Source organism: Sorex fumeus, unplaced genomic scaffold (assembly GCF_029834395.1).
Source record: "Sorex fumeus unplaced genomic scaffold, SorFum_2.1 ptg000006l, whole genome shotgun sequence".
In the NCBI taxonomy this organism is placed as follows: domain Eukaryota; kingdom Metazoa; phylum Chordata; class Mammalia; order Eulipotyphla; family Soricidae; genus Sorex; species Sorex fumeus.
This window is the reverse complement of record NW_026606063.1, coordinates 8,255,958-8,270,985: the sequence shown is the minus strand read 5'-3', so window position 1 is coordinate 8,270,985 and position 15,028 is coordinate 8,255,958. Positions and strand designations below refer to the sequence as shown.

The 15,028-nt window shown below is 59.9% G+C and overlaps 1 protein-coding gene across 1 annotated transcript in view; it reads right to left on the bottom strand.

The window, feature by feature from the left end:
- ALK (ALK receptor tyrosine kinase) overlaps positions 1-6,640 on the bottom strand; it is a 30,842-nt gene extending 24,202 nt beyond the window's left edge. The window contains exons 1-8 of the mRNA XM_056129869.1: positions 6,561-6,640; positions 5,502-5,600; positions 5,008-5,160; positions 4,376-4,480; positions 2,802-2,988; positions 1,852-1,942; positions 1,697-1,761; positions 305-434 (exon numbers count right to left, since the gene is read on the bottom strand). Of these exons, the coding sequence (XP_055985844.1) occupies positions 305-434; positions 1,697-1,761; positions 1,852-1,942; positions 2,802-2,988; positions 4,376-4,480; positions 5,008-5,160; positions 5,502-5,568 (798 nt within the window). The 5' untranslated portion in view covers positions 5,569-5,600; positions 6,561-6,640. The remainder of the gene's footprint in view (positions 1-304; positions 435-1,696; positions 1,762-1,851; positions 1,943-2,801; positions 2,989-4,375; positions 4,481-5,007; positions 5,161-5,501; positions 5,601-6,560) is intronic.
- Positions 6,641-15,028: the final 8,388 nt, after the last annotated feature.

Here is a 15,028-nt window from a genome sequence, read left to right as displayed (position 1 = left end):
GAAACTCCCAAGGTCGGGCTGGCCCTGGGGAGCTGAGAGTGCGCGGGGTCCAGCTGGCTGGGCTAGCGGCCGGCACAAGCGTCCCACTCAACTTCCAGAATCAGCAAGTCATGGAGGTGGGCTTGACTTGGTCCATGGTCCATGCCCTGTTCGAGGCCACCAGACCCTCGTCTCCATCTGTCCACACTCCTGGGCCCCAGGTGCTGATGCCCACTTGGGAGATGCTTCCGGGTCCCTCTGCCCCGCCCCTCAGCCCCCATTCCTACTCCATGCCTGCGCCCAGGGAGAGGGTCTCCTCACTCACCGGGCGAGGGCGAGTCTCCCGGAGGAAGGACTTGAGGTCTCCTCCTGCCATGAGCTCCAGCAGGATAAACCGAGGCAGGGCCTGCAGGCTGACCCCAATGCAGCGGACGATGTTCTGGTGGTTGAATTTGCTGTGGAGCGGGGGCGGGGGGGGGGGGAAGTTGGCATGGAGAGCGAGACTGGGCATTCAGTTACCCTCCAAGCAGCCCCCTCAGGGACACGCCTGTCGAAAAGGGGGGTTGCAGGACTCCCAGGTGGGGCCCAAACCAGAGGGAGGCTCTCCAGGCTGCATCCTCAGGAGGAGTGGGTCCTGCAGGGTGAGTGTGCGGGGTCCGGGCCTGGAGAGCATCCCACGGCTTTCTGGGGTCTCAGTGCATGGGCTGCTCACTAGGGTTCCTGGCTGAGCTCAGGCAGGTGTTGGAGCGACTGCTTTTGGGGAGCGGTCAAGCAGAGAGCAGGGAGAGGAACATGGACCCCACACCAGCTTCCTCTCTGCTCTGACCTCCCCCGGGGCCAGGGGCCAGGTGCCTCTAGGTGGGCGCTTGGAGCTGAGACCCAGGTTATAACGGTGGGGACGGGGCTATCTCCATGGGGAGCTCGAGTGCTGGAATCTTCTCTCTGCCATCATCATGAACCATGTGTATAACTGGGGAAATGAGTGACGGCTACAGTGAGATGTGGAGCTGGCTGCGTGCACTGAGGCAGGGTTGTTTTTTTTTTTGCTTTTTTTGGTCACACCCGGGAATGCACAGGGGTTACTCCTGGCTCTGCACTCAGAAATTACTCCTGGCGGTGCTCAGGGGACCATATGGGATGCTGGGAATCGAACCCCGGTTGGCTGCATGCAAGGTAAATGCCCTACCTGCTGTGCTATCACTCCAGCCCCCACACCGAGGCAGGTTTATCCTTCTGAGGCGAGGGGCTGTCAGGAGCCTCAGGGACTAAGGTTCCCCATGAGACTGGGACCCTAGAGGGAGATGCAGCAGGGGCCGGGGGTGCCCTCCCACCAGGCGAGGGGCCCTCTCTTGTACCCGGCACCCGAGGGACCTGGCAGGGGAGTCATCCAGAGGCTAGTTTAACTTCTCCCTGGCGTGCCGGGGACTGGGAGAGTCTCATGGGGCGGAGGCCCTGAGTTGGGTCCCTGCCACCGCTAGCTCCCTGCCATTGTCCCCTGAGTTGGGGATGGCCTCACAGACGACACCAACCAACGGCAGCATTTATCAGCTGGATCGCTAGGGTCCTGATGGAGTGGGTTCGTTACTTTCTCCCGAGACAATCATCGGGGCTGGTCCCCTCTGGAGAGATCTGGGGAGCACAGCTTTCCCTCGGAGACACCCGTGTGTCGAGATGTCCCCACACCGCGAGCGGGGAGGGTGTCCGGGGGCGGCTTTACCTGATGATCAGGGCTTCCATGAGGAAATCCAGCTCGTCCTGTTCTGAGCACACCTCCGGCAGCGTCTGGGCACAGGGGTGAGGGGTGGGTCAGGCCAGCCCAGGACCCCCGAGACAGCAGGCCCAGCTCAGGTCCAGGGAGCCGCCGCCTCTTACCTTGACAGCCACCTGCAGGGGGCTGGGGTCGCCGGGCACGGCCGACACCTGGCCTTCATACACCTCCCCGAAGGCGCCATGTCCCAGGCCTCTGTGGGGCAGAGTGTGGGCTGATGCGAGGGGCGACCGGGAGAGAGGCCCAGGCATGGCTCGTGTCCCTCCACACAGCAGAGCAGCCTCCCGGGCCAGGCCTGCTCTGCTACCTGGCCACCCTTTGGTTTCTGCACTGTCTAGAAAGTTCCCAGCACCCCTGAGGACGCCTAACTCTGGCTCTACGACCCGGGGCCGGCTGGGGTGACAGTTCCCTGAGTCTGTGCCACTTCCCTGGCCCTAGCAGGAGAGGCCCTGGGGCTGGGAGACACTCAGAGGGATGCTCAGGGGAGGACCACTGGGAAGGGGAGCATCGGGCTCCATCTCCAGGGGATGGGGAGAGGGAGTTTGAATGATTGCGTGGAAGTTCCGGCTCATTCTGTCTCTCTCATGGCATAACTGCCGTGAAAATATGGGGTGCTGAGAGGGGCTGCCATGCACCTCCCAAGGGTGCTGGTGTTATCCGGCCCTTTCCCTGGGGGGGGGGAGATGGGGTGCTCCGAGGGAGGATGAGCTCAGCTGAGTCTGTGGTGCTTGGGGTGACATCCAGCCTTCTAGAACCTTCCTGGTTCTGCTCCCCCAGGAAGTGGGGCTGCAGCACTCACCAGAGGAGGGTGATGTGCTTCCTCAGGGACTAAGGTTTCCCACGAAAAAGGGAACCAGACCCTCGTCTCCATCCTGTCCACACTCCTGGGCCCCAGGTGCTGACGCCCACTTGGGAGATCCTTCCAGGTCCCTCTGCCCCGCCTCTCAGCCCCCGTCCCTGCTCCATGCCTGCGCCCAGGGAGAGGGTCTCCTTCTCCTTCTCACTCACTCAGCAGCGGTTCTGCTCCCCCAGGAAGTGGGGCCGCAGCACTCACCGGAGGAGGGTGATGTGCTTCCGGGGCACCTCCTTGAGGTCGCTGATGGAGGAGGTCTTGCCGGCAAAGCAGTAGTTGGGGTTGTAGTCGGTCATGATGGTGGAGGTGCGGAGTTTGCTCAGCTTGTACTCGGGGCTCTGCAGCTCCAGCTGCATGGCCTGCAGCTCCTGGTGCTTCCGGCGGTACACTGGGGACAGACAGGGGGCAGCCGAGCCTCTGAAGGCCAGCAGGGCCCACCTCCTCCAGGAAGCTTTCCTGGATCTGGCTCCTGAGTTCTCCACGTTCCCTCACGTTGGGGGATGGTCATGGATTGGAACGGGCAGGTGACAATACTGACGAAATGATGATCTTGCTGAGACTGGACACTGATTGATTTCTTTAGTGAGGGGGGTCCCAAAGCAGTGCTCAGGAAGCCTGGGGAACCCCACGGTGACGCTCGCTGGGTCCCCTGGGCCTGCAGTTCAGTGCCAAGGTCCACAGGATGTGTTGCTGCTCAGACTCTGTGGGGTCAGGGGTTTCCTGGGCCACCCCACTACTGCTGGGGGCCTCCAGGGCCACACCTGGTAGTGTTGGGGGCCTCAGAGCTGCGTCCCCGATGCTAGGGCCCCTTAGAGGAAGCACGCTAGGCCCCAGCCCCGGAAGTGCACTTTCCATAGAAGATTTTTTTTTTTTTTTTGCATTTTGGGTCACATCACACCCAGGGGTGTGGGTTGCTCAGGGGTTACTCCTGGCTCTGCTCTCAGGAATTACTTCTGGCAGTGCTTGGGCGACCATATGGGATGCCAGGGATTGAACCCGGGTCGGCTGCGTGCAAGGCAAATACCCTACCCGCTGTATGATCACTCCAGCCTCTCCAGAGAAGATTTTAAAGAAGCTAGTGTCGGGCTGGAGAGACTGGACAGCGGGCAATCTTACTCGCCACTTACAAGACAGGTTCAATCCCCGGCACTGCATTTGTCCCGAGATCCCCTCCAGGACTGAGCAGAGCCCACGGGGCACAGAAGCACTGAGAGGGTGTCTGGTGGAGCCAGGGGGACCCGCTCCCCGGGAAGGTGCCTCCACTCGCTGCCATGAGCCTGAGGTTTGGAGTTGGGCACCCCTAGAAAGCTCCTCCCACCCCCCATCCCCCCGATGGCCCCTAATCTACCAGGAAATCTTTTGGCAGAGACATTTTGCACCCCAGGGCATAAAATTATGCCTACAAAGCAAACATTTACCAATCAGAAGTTTATTTGAGCACAGAAGTCCTGCGACTCTTCCCACTCACTTACATCCCCTCCGTATGGGGCTGTGATTTGAAGCTGGGTTCAAACTACAATTGTACAGCGGGGAAGGCGCTGGCCTGGCCTGTGGCTGACCCAGGTTGGATCCCCAGCACCCCATAGGGTCCCCTGAACGCTGCCAGGAGTGACCCCCGAGTCCAGAGACAGGAGGAAGCCCGGGGCGATTCTCCTAGCATGGCCCCCAGCAGCTCAGAGCAGGGAATGGCAAACGGCAGCCCCCTCCCTAACCACTCCACCCCCCCCCCACCCCTGCCCCCTGCAGCTCTCAGGGGGGCAGGTCTGGGCACTCACCGATCATGATGCCGGAGAAGGCCAGCACGAGGGCAGCCACGAGAGCAGAGGTCACAACAGAGAGGATGAGCGAGAGCGGCAGGTGGGGTTCCCGGGTGGGCGACACTGGAAGACAGGACCCCAAGGGGCACCCCAAGGACCACATTGGCTACCATTTGAGGGGTCTCTGAGCCTGAAATGCCCCCCAGCCCTCCTGCCCCAGGCCTTTCTTGTCCCTGGACTCTTGCCAGCTCCTCTTCAGGGGACAGAGCAGAAGCAGTCTGAGAGGGACACAGTTCCGATTCTGGACTCTGAGCCAACCATTGGCCACACAGTGATGGAATGAGGGGGGGAGATGAGTCGGGGAGCTCAGGAAGAGATTCCTAGTGACCGTACACCCAGCTGGTGCCTCCCCAGCGTGTGCTGGGCCGTGCCGGAGTGAGGCTGAGTCCCCTTCCCCATTCCCAGACCTTGACGGTCCCTGGGGTGTCCTGTGCTTCTGGACACTGCATTTTAGCAGGGATGCCAGCGCAGATAAGCAAGCGGGCCTTGCTTATTCTCATCATGTGTCCGCGGCACCAGGCTGCAGCAGAGGCTGAGGAACTGGCCCCACTCCCCGGAACAGGGACCCTGCGGCACCCTCCCCACCTCACCCACGCAGGAGACCCCGTCCTCGGCCAGCGTGGTCCCGTGGTCACAAAAACAGATGACGTGGTGGCTCTCGGGGTCCATGTAGCACTCGTCCACCTCGCAGTGGCTGCAGTTGAGGTAGTGCTTGATGTTCACTTCCCCGTGACCCTCCATCACTGGGGACAAGGAGGGAGGCTCAGCCCCGAGCCCCAGAGAACCCCCCCCCTCCACCACGCACCCTACCCTCACCCCTGGGTGCTGGTCCATGGTGCTTGGAGTTCCTGGTGCATCTGTGAGGGGCACCCAGACTCATGGCACCCATCCATATGGATGACACTCTGAAGGAGCTGGGGGCTTGGTCCCCCGGACCGAGGGGTCATGTCCACTGCCAGGAGCACCGCCCTAGGCCTGGCTTCTGGCAAGTGCACTGGGATGATCCCCGCCCGTGAGGGTCTCCACTGAAGCCGGAGCGCCCAGCCAGACCCCCCTGGTCGTGATGTCCCCAGCAGAGGGGTACCTTTCAAAGGAGGGGTGTAGAGGGTGCCTAGCGGGCTGATGAAGGACACCCCGTCCTCCCCGTCCATCTCGGGGTCGTTACTGGCTGCTGCGTTGCCACCTGTGGCAAACCCGGAAAGAGAGGAAGCCAAGGTGGGTGTGGGGGTGGTGGGCCGGTAGGATGGGGGGTGGGGTGGGGCCCTGGGGAAGGGGTGTGGGAGGGAGGGGAGGCTCGAGCCCAGGGGCTGCCCGATGGGGGTGGGCTCAGGCCCAGGCCAGCTCCCACCAAGATGTATAGCTAGTGCAGTGGTGACTCGGAACATTCAGGAACATTCTAGGCTCCTGGGTCTGGTTTCCCCCCTGAGTCAGGGCTGGGGTGGGTGGGCCCCTGTGCCTCAGGCTCCCATCCCTCCTTATCAGCAGGGCTCTGAGTTGTCTCGTGCATCCCCCCCCAATCCTCCCCACACACCCCGAGTTCCACAGCATCGTACACACAGCGGGAAGCAAACGACAGACAGAACACCACGTGCGTGCATGCATGGAGCCCTCATCTGGGGGGCAGGGGAGCCCGCTCTCCAAGCCCCCTCCCTCCAGAAGGCCTCTGTTTCTGCTCCGCAGCCCTCCGGGGGGCCTGTGTGGGCAGTGGAAGCCACCCGCAGGAGCAGTGCCCGGCCCGGCCAGCAGGGGCACCCTTCTGGAGGTGGGGACAGGGAGCGAGAAGGGTCTGGGCGTGGGGTGGGGATGGGGGGCGGGGGTCCGGCTTCCCAGGGCTGATGGCATGCCAGTGCGTCCTTGGGGGCGGCTCAGAGAACAGCCACAGGCCTGGCAGGAGACCAAGGCCCGCAGGGGTCCGAGGTGGCCGCTGACAAGGAGGCGGGAGGGGGTCGTGGGCTCACAAGGCGTGCGGGGGGCGGGACCACCAGTCCACATGGGGCAGCGAGGGTCGGGGACGGGGGCGGCTAGGACTAGGGGGTGGGGGAGACACCTTGAACGAGAATGCTCTTTACCTATGTATCCTCCGCCTCCTCCACCGGAGGAGCACCCCCCGCCACCCCCTCCGAAACCCCCTCTGGTCTCCCACCCCCACTTCTTCATGGCCTGGGGGCAGGAATGTCCTCCGGTGGCGCCCTCCAGCAACGACTTCCCCGACCACACCAAGGAGGTGTTGTCACTCCAGCCACCGCCGCCACCTGCAGGGAGAGACGGCCACGGGTCACCCTCAGAGCGGGTCCCCAGGGCCGGGGGGCTTCTCGGGGGTTTGCTCCCGGCTAGTGCCCAAGGCCTCCTGGGGCCCCCACACGGCTGGGAAAACCAGGAGCTGCCCTTTGCCCTCCGAGACCACCACTCGGAAAGGTTCCCGGCATGGAGAGGGGGACGGGAGGAGGCAGGTGGCCCAGGGGAGTGGACACTCCCGCCAAGGCCACTGCCAGGAGGTGACACGGGAGTCCTGGCAGGAATCTGAGCTCAGAGCTCAAGAAGCTGCCTCCGAGGGTCTTAGTGCTTATGTCTGGATGACCCCTGCCACAGCTTTCCTCTCCTGACCTGTGAGCTGTCCCGCACTGGGGGATAGTAAGAGTCACTTGCTGGGCTGGACACTAGGCGCCCATGAGCGGGTGGAAAGTTTTGTAAACTCAAATACTGGGCGGCTTTTGGAAAACAGTATGGAAGATTCTCCAAAACTTAGAAAATGAGCTCCCATTTGACCCAGCAATACCACTCCTGGGAATATGTCCCAGAGCGGCAAAAAACTACAGTCGAAACGACATCTGTACTTCTATGTTCATTGCTGCACTATTCACAAAAGCCAAAATCTGGAAAAAACCTGAGTGCCCGAGAACAGATGACTGGTTAAAGAAACTTTGGTACATCTTCACAATGGAGTACTATGCAGCTGTTAGAAAAGATGAAGTCGTGAAATTCATATACAAGTGGTACTCCATGGAAAGTATCATGCTAAGTGAAATGAGTCAGAAAGAGAGGGACAGAAACAGAAAGATTGCATTCATCTGGGCAACATAAAGTAACAAAATAAGAGAGTAACACCCAAGAATAGCCGAGATAAGTACCAGGAGGTTTATACCAGGAGGTTTACTTCATGGCTTGGAGGCCGGCCGCACATGCTAGGAGAAAAGGGAGCTCAGATAGAGAAGGGAGCACCAAATAAAAGGTGTTGGGAGGATCCTCCCAGGATGGGAGAAGCATGCTGAAAGTAGACTATAGACCGAACATGATTGCCACTCAACGCCTCTTTTGCAAACCTCAGCACCCAAAAGGAGAGATAGAACAAAAGGGAGTGCCCTGCCACAGAGGCAGGGTGGGGTGGGGGATGGGGGGTGGGAGGAATACTGGGATTGGTGGGGGTGGAGAATGGGCACTGGCGGTGGGATGGGTACTCGATCACTGTATAACTGAAACCCAAGCACAAAAACTTATAAGTCCACGACTATACCTCATGGTGTTTCACTAATAAAAATTTAAAAAATATACTGGGTGGGCAGGACCTCCGGCAGGCGACCCCCCAGTGCCCCTCCCCTGGCCCCCCCTCTGCTCCGGACCTGCACCTGGGGGTGGGCCTGGCCTGCGGCTACTAAGGGACAGCCACCAAGTCCCAGAAGGCCAACGGGTGGGTCTGGGAGGGGGTCTTGGCCAGGCCTCTGGGGTGTTGCTTCTAGCCACAACGGTAGGGGCTGCTGAGAAGGCAGAACCAGGCCACTGAGCGCGGAGCGCTCCTGCTGGCCCTGGACACCCCACGCCTCCCCCATGCCCTGCACGTGGCTCCTCTGACAGCTTCACGGGCCCCACAAACAATGGCTGGGCTGGAGCCTCATCAGGGTCAGCAGGTTCTGGAGGGACCCAGAGGGGCGGGGAGGAGACGTTGGCAGTCACTCAACATGCAGGTTGAGGGGGGGAGGTGCAGAGCCACCCAGCGCCCCGGGGGGCTACCAGCAGGGTGGGGGCCAGGGGCCAGGCGGCCAGACGGGGGAGAGGGAAGGCTAGAGGAAAGCCCCATCTTCCATGGGAAGCCAGAGAGGGGATCTGACCTAGAGAAATGAGGGCAGGTGGACCCTTGCCCCGCCTTTGCCTGGAGCGCAGGTCTCTGGACTCCTCCGCCCAGTCCTGCAAATGTTTTTTAAGCAAATGTTTGTGGGACAAGGCCCCAGGAAACCCACACCACACCACACCACAACGACAGCCAGAGCTGACCTGGCCCGTCCCCTGGGTGGGGGTGTGCCGTCGCCCCTGCGTCCCCCTAACCCAGCATCTCTGCACAGGCTTGGAGGGTCTTTGTGGGTGAAGGGCTGAACACTGCCGCTGTCCAGGAGCTGACCTGAGCGGGGTGTGCCCGTGAAGGGCGAAGGACGTGTGGTCACATAGGGCGCAGGTTTGGAGGTGGCCGTTCAGGGTCATGTGGGGTGTGGCTGTGTAGGATTGGTGGTGGGGCGAGGTCTTAGGGTCTGGGGGTGTGGAAGCGACCCTGAGCCAAGGCTCTGGGAAGGCCGCTGGAGCTGGTGGCCCCCTGCTCTCTGCAGACACTCTTCCTCCAGGGGTGATAGGGAGCTTGGTGTGCCTGGCTGCAGCCAAGACCCACAGAAAGAGCTGGCATAAAGGCGGGTCCCCTCGCTGCGGGGTGCCCCGGGCTGCTGGCTGCTTCCGAGGATGGAGATTCCAGAAAGGACTTGCCTGTGAGAAGTGGGTGTCGGAGGTAGGCAGCCCGTAGCCCCGGGAGGGAGGCCCGCCTGCACCCTGGCTTCTGCAGGGTGGGGTGGGCGCTGCTCCCAACCCCGTCACGTTCTCTGGGTTGTCCTCCTGGGGCCCACCCAAGCCTGTGCCTCAGACCAGAAACCAAGGCTCCCACGCTGTCCAGGGGTTCCAGTCCCCAAGAAGGATCTCACAGTCCTGGAGAAGGTTCTGGAAGCAGGTGAGGCTGCGAACCCTACCTGCGGCTCCGGAGAAGCCGTTGAGCCCCAGCACCAGGGAGTCGTTCTCCAGCCTCTCGGGGTGGAAGGTGTATTTCTTGGCCCCGTAGGCCCGTCCGCCACCGCCGGCCGCGATGATCAGGGGCACGGGCGTCCCGTCCTTCATCTGCAGGAAGACATTGGGCGGGACCCAGTGGGTTTCCCGGGTTATGGGCCGGGCGGTGGTCTGAGCCTCTGAGCTCCTGTGCTGACCCTTATCAGCTCCCCACTGCCCCCCAGGCTGGTCGGAGGCTCCATCGGAGAAGCAAAAACACCAGGGGATTTACTCGTCTTAGGAGATGACGGACCCCAGGGGCAGGGTTTCTGCTTACTCAGCCCCTTTCCAGAAGCTTCCGAGATGGGCCTTGGAGCATGCCACGGGGCTCAGAGCAAGTTTCTCCAAGGAGTCCTGTCCCCCATTCTCAGGGCCCTCTGCCTCCACCTGCCCTGCACTCCTGTGTCTGTGTTGGGGTGGGGTCGCTGGAAGCCTTGGCCTTTGGCATCCACTCTGGCCACCATGTGAGACCAGGAGGGTGTCTATGCGGGGTCTCTGGACAGGAAGTGAGGGTGGGTGGGTGCGGAAAGCGGTGGCACGGGCCAGAGAGAACCGGCCCTCTTGGGTCCCCAAGGAGGGGACATGCTCCTGGGCCTCTGTTTCCTTGTCTTTGGGTGTCGGGCTCCTGGGAGCTCCGAGGCGGTGATGCCCAGCTGGTGCGGCTGCCCTCACCTTAAACACGTAGGTGGCTCCGCCCCCTCCTCCGCCCCCTCCTGCCCACTCGTGCACGCTTCTGTTCACTCTCATTTCTTCCTCGATCACATTGTTCTCGCCAATGCAGACCTTCTGAATTAGTCGGTTGCTCTGCAGAGACAAAAGCAAAGACCTTCTGGCTTGTGCCCAGGGTTCCCTGCCAGCCAGCAGATACGCCTTCTGTTGCATCACATGGTCCCCTCTCCAACATTCGAGGAAGCAAAGCTGACACAGATAACGGTCCCTCTGGGTATTGGGGAAAGGCCACAGAATACATGAGTTGGGGGAGGGAGAGCTAGTTTCTCTGGCCGACTGTTGACCAGGAAGGACTGCCTGTAGGAGGTGATGTTCAGTTTAATTCTTAAAGGATAGGGAGATTCTTCGATAGAGAATGAGAGAAAGCTGGGTAGCATGAGCCCAGCGGGAAGAAGGGGAGACAGATGTTTTGCAGGAAGTACAAGGAGTCTTGTTGGCTCAGGGCAGGAAAGAGCCCGTTCAGGAGGGAACCACTGGAACCCTTTGGACTCTGAAGGGGAGTGATAAAAGCCCTATGTGTGGGGAGAGAATGGCTCAGCCCCTCAGGGATGCTGGAATGTCACCAGGCACTTCCTGTTGTCACAACTGGGGAGATGCACCCCACACTGGTGGCTCTCAGAGGCAAAAAAGCCCAGTGAATTGACACCGTGCCCAGCATAGCCCCTCCACAGAGGGTGGTGCTTCCAGGAGTTCCAGCACTGCTCTTGTGGGCAAACCTTGAACTGTGTCAGAAAATGGGGTTTGGGAAGAACTAGAGAAGAAGAGTTGGGGTGTACGGTGGTGGTGAAGGTGATGGTGGTGATAGTGGTGGTGGCTATGGTAGTAGTGGTATGGTGGTGGTGATAGTGGTGGTAATGTTAGTGGTGATGATGGTGATGGTGGTGATGGTGATGGTGATGGTGGTAGTGGTGATGGTAATGGTTGATGGTGATGATGACATGGTGATGGTGATGGTGATGGTGATGGTGGTAATAGAGGGGTAGTGATGGTGATGGGATGGTGGTGGTGATAGTGGTGATGGAGGTGATTATGGTGGTGGTAGCACTGTCCTCCTGTTGTTCATTGATTTTTCTCGAGCGGGCACAGTAACGTCTCCATTGTGAGACCTGTTGCTACTGTTTTGGGCATATCGAATATGTCACGGGGAGCTTGCCAGGTTTTGCCATGATGGTGGTGGTAGTGATGGTATTAGTGATGGTGGTGGTGATGATAATGGTGATAGTGGTGGTTAGGGTGGTGATGGTGGTGATAGTGATGGTAGTAATGATGGTGATGATGGGGATGGTGGTGGTGGTGATGGTGATCGTGGTGGTGTTGGTGGTGATGGTGGTGATGGTGGTGGTGATGATAATGGTGATGGTAATGATGATGGTGGTGGTGATGGTGATGATGGTGGTGGTGGTGATGGTAGTAATGATGGTGATGATTATGGTGGTGATGGTGATGATGTAGTGATGGTGGTAGTGGTGGTGATGTTGTAGTGATGATGGTGGTGGTGGTGATAATAATGGTGATGGTAATGATGATGGTGGTGGTGATGGTGGTGGTGATGGTGGTGGTGATGGTAGTGGTGGTGATAGTGATGGTAGTGATGGTGGTGATGGTGTTAGTGGTGATGGTAGCAATGATGGGGATGGTGGTGGGGATGGTGACGGTGTGTGTCTTTGTGTGTCTCTGTGGTTTCCAGCAGCTGCACCCTCTTCCTGCTGAAGCATAGCCAGGCACACAGGAAATGCACCTCCACATGGGTCGTTGGAGCTGCAGAGTCGCTAATCCTGCTGTTCAGTGCCTGGAGCTCAGCCATCGAGAGCATCTTCTCTGCACCTTGGAAGTGGGGTTGCAGCAATGCCTGTTAACTGACCTTTTCCTCCCCCAGGGGGCCCAGTGGGGCACACTGTCACTGTCCTCCCGTTGTTCATCGGTTTGCTCGAGCGGGCCCAGTAACGTCTCCATTGGAGACTTTGTTGTTACTGTGTTTGGCATATGGAATACATCATGGGTAGCTTGCCAGGCTCTGCCGTGCGGGCGAGATACTCTCGGTAGCTTGCCGGGCTCTCCGAGAGGGGGAGGAATCGAACTCGGGTTGGCCATGTTGGCTGCGTGCAAGGCAAACGCCCTACCGCTGTACTATCACTCCAGCCCAGTGGGGCACAGCCAAGGACCAATTCCTTGTTTAGGTCCACCCTGTTATGCTCGGCCCGGCCAGCAGAAGGGGCTGCCCTCTCCGGCTGAGGCTTGGCTGCTTGGCGGAGGGCACGGCCTGTGCGCCCACAAACTTTGAGAGCAAGTAGGTTGATTAATAAAATGATAAAGTGCAGCAACCCAGAGGAACAAGTAGATTACAATTGAATTAAAAAAAAAAAAAGAGAGACACAGTCCTGTGAAAAGACATAACTGATTACAATCCAATCAAGTAAAAGTCCCCTGCAGAAGTCAATGCAATCTTTCTGCTTAGATGAAAGAATTACATTAGCACTCAATAAATTCCTGTGAAAATTACAGCAGCCTGTAATTTAATGACTTAATGTATTATATCAGGTTGGAAAGTCCTGATTATAGTTGCTAAATAAAACTTGGCCCCTGCCAGCTTACCCATTGCTTTGTTTTACCCCACAAGGGTGGGCGGGGGTGGGGTGGGGGGTTCTGCTTTGTTCCCTGCCGGGGCCCCACCCTCAGGAGGCCTGGGGTTTCCTCTTTGGAACTGAACTGCCTCTGACAACGTCCTAGCTCTGCCCCCACGCCGCTCCCCTCCAAGGCTGCTCTGGAATAAGCTAGAATTTGCTCGATTTGCTCGAGCGGGCCCAGTAACGTCTCCATTGGAGACTTTGTTGTTACTGTGTCTGGCATATCGAATACTCTCGGTAGCTTGCCGGGCTCTCCGAGAGGGGCGGAGGAATCGAACTCGGGTCGGCCATGTTGGCTGCGTGCAAGGCAGACGCCCTACCCGCTGTGCTATCGCTCCAGGCCATAACCTGTGCTCAGGCCACTGGAGCCCAGTTCACATCCAGGACCACCAGACAACCCTCTTTCTCCTCCGGGCAGTAGAGTGGCGGGCCAGGGGCTGGGCCCATGAGTTGGCCCCTTTTGTTCCACGCTCTGGGCCCTCCCAGACCCTCAGGAGTGCTAACAGCCTGTTTGGGCGTCTTTCCTGCTCCTCCTCCTCCTCCTCCTCCTCTTCCTCCTCCTCTTTCTCCTCCTCCTCCTCCTCTTCCTCTTCCTCCTTCTCCTCTTCCTCCTCTTTCTCTTCCTCCCCCTCCTCTTCCTCTTCCTCCTCCTCCTCCTCCTCCTTTTCCTCTTCCTCCTCCTCCTCCTCCTCCTCCTCCTCCTCCTCCTCTTCCTCCTCTTCCTCCTCCTCCTCCTCCTTCGTTTTGGGGCGTCTTCCCTCCTCCTCCTCCTCCCCTTCCTCCTCCTCCTCCTCCTCCTCCTCTTCCTCCTCTTCCTCCTCCTCTTCTTCCTCCTCCTCTTCCTCCTCCTCCTCCTCCTCCTCCTCTTCCTCCTCCTCTGCCTCCTCCTCTTCCTCTTCCTCCTCCTCATCCTCCTCCGTTTCGGGGCATCTTCCCTCCTCCTCCTCCTCCTCCTCCTCCTCCTCCTCCTCCTCCTCCTCCTCCTCCTCCTCCTCCGTCCAGAGGAGCAGAATGACAGACCGTCCCCTCCCTAGTACTGCAGAGGACAGCAAGCCGGGCTGGCCCAGGATGCATGTTGACTACCCAGAGAGACTGAGGCTGGAGTCAGAGCGGGCCAGGGCGCAATGGAGCCCTGAGCCCATCTGCCTGCAGCCTGTGGCGTCAGCTGCCCCCTCCAGGCCTCCTCTGCCACCCCTGTCTGCTTGTTAGCAAATGCGGGGGAGCGGCTAGGTGGTCTCCGGCTCTGACTTTCTGCTAAAAACTGCTCTGAGTTCCAGACGCGTGAAGAGTCTGTCTGAAAACGCCTCCCTGCAGTCTTCGGGATGAGTGCGGGCCACACTGGCAGACCAACTGGGTTCGGGGGCTCTGCTTGTGCTGCCTCTGAGGCCCCCCTTTCTCAGGGGACTCTGTCCCCCCCACTTAACAGGTCACTCAGGAAAGCCTTGACACCCGTGGGAGGAAACCAGCAGCCACGACCCCCCCCATCCCTTTCTCAAGCACCCCACTGACCACAGAAGGTGCAGCTCGATGCCTGCCCCTGGGCTGGGGGTGGACAGGAGCTCACGCGGCACTTACGCTGGGGCAGGCGTCCTCGCCCTGCTGGCCCACCAGGATGTAGAGTGTGTCGTCCTTCTCCAGGTGGAAGATGCCCAGCACCGACACGCCGTGGGATCGCATCATGGGGCTCCTCCCGCCCCGGCCGCCGGCCGCGCCGTAGCCCGAGATGCTGCAAGGGACAGAGCTCGTGGGTGCCTGCTCGGGCCTCCCTGCCCTGTCGCTCCAGCGGCCACGTGCTCCAGCCTGTAGTGGCCAAGGCCCTCCTGGAGTCCATGTCGGCCCGTGGGGTTTGCCAGGAGGGTGCTTCTCCCCAGCATGGGGGGACACTCAGGTCGGAGTCATACGGTCACTGGTGGAGAACCAGTGAGGGGGAAGGAAGGAGCGTAGGGGGCAGAGGCAAGGGGTGGGAGAGAAGGAGACAGAGAGGGAGAAAGAGAAAGAGGGAGAGAGAGCAACAAAAGGGAAGGAGAGAAGGAAAGGAGAGAGGAAGGAGAGAGGGAAAGAAGGAGGGGATGGAGTGGGGGAAGAAAGGAGAGCGACTGGGCGGGAGAAGAGAGAAGAGGGGATGGGAGGAGAGTGAGGGTGTACCACTGTGCCACTGTGTTGATGTGAGCGTGCCTGAGTGTTT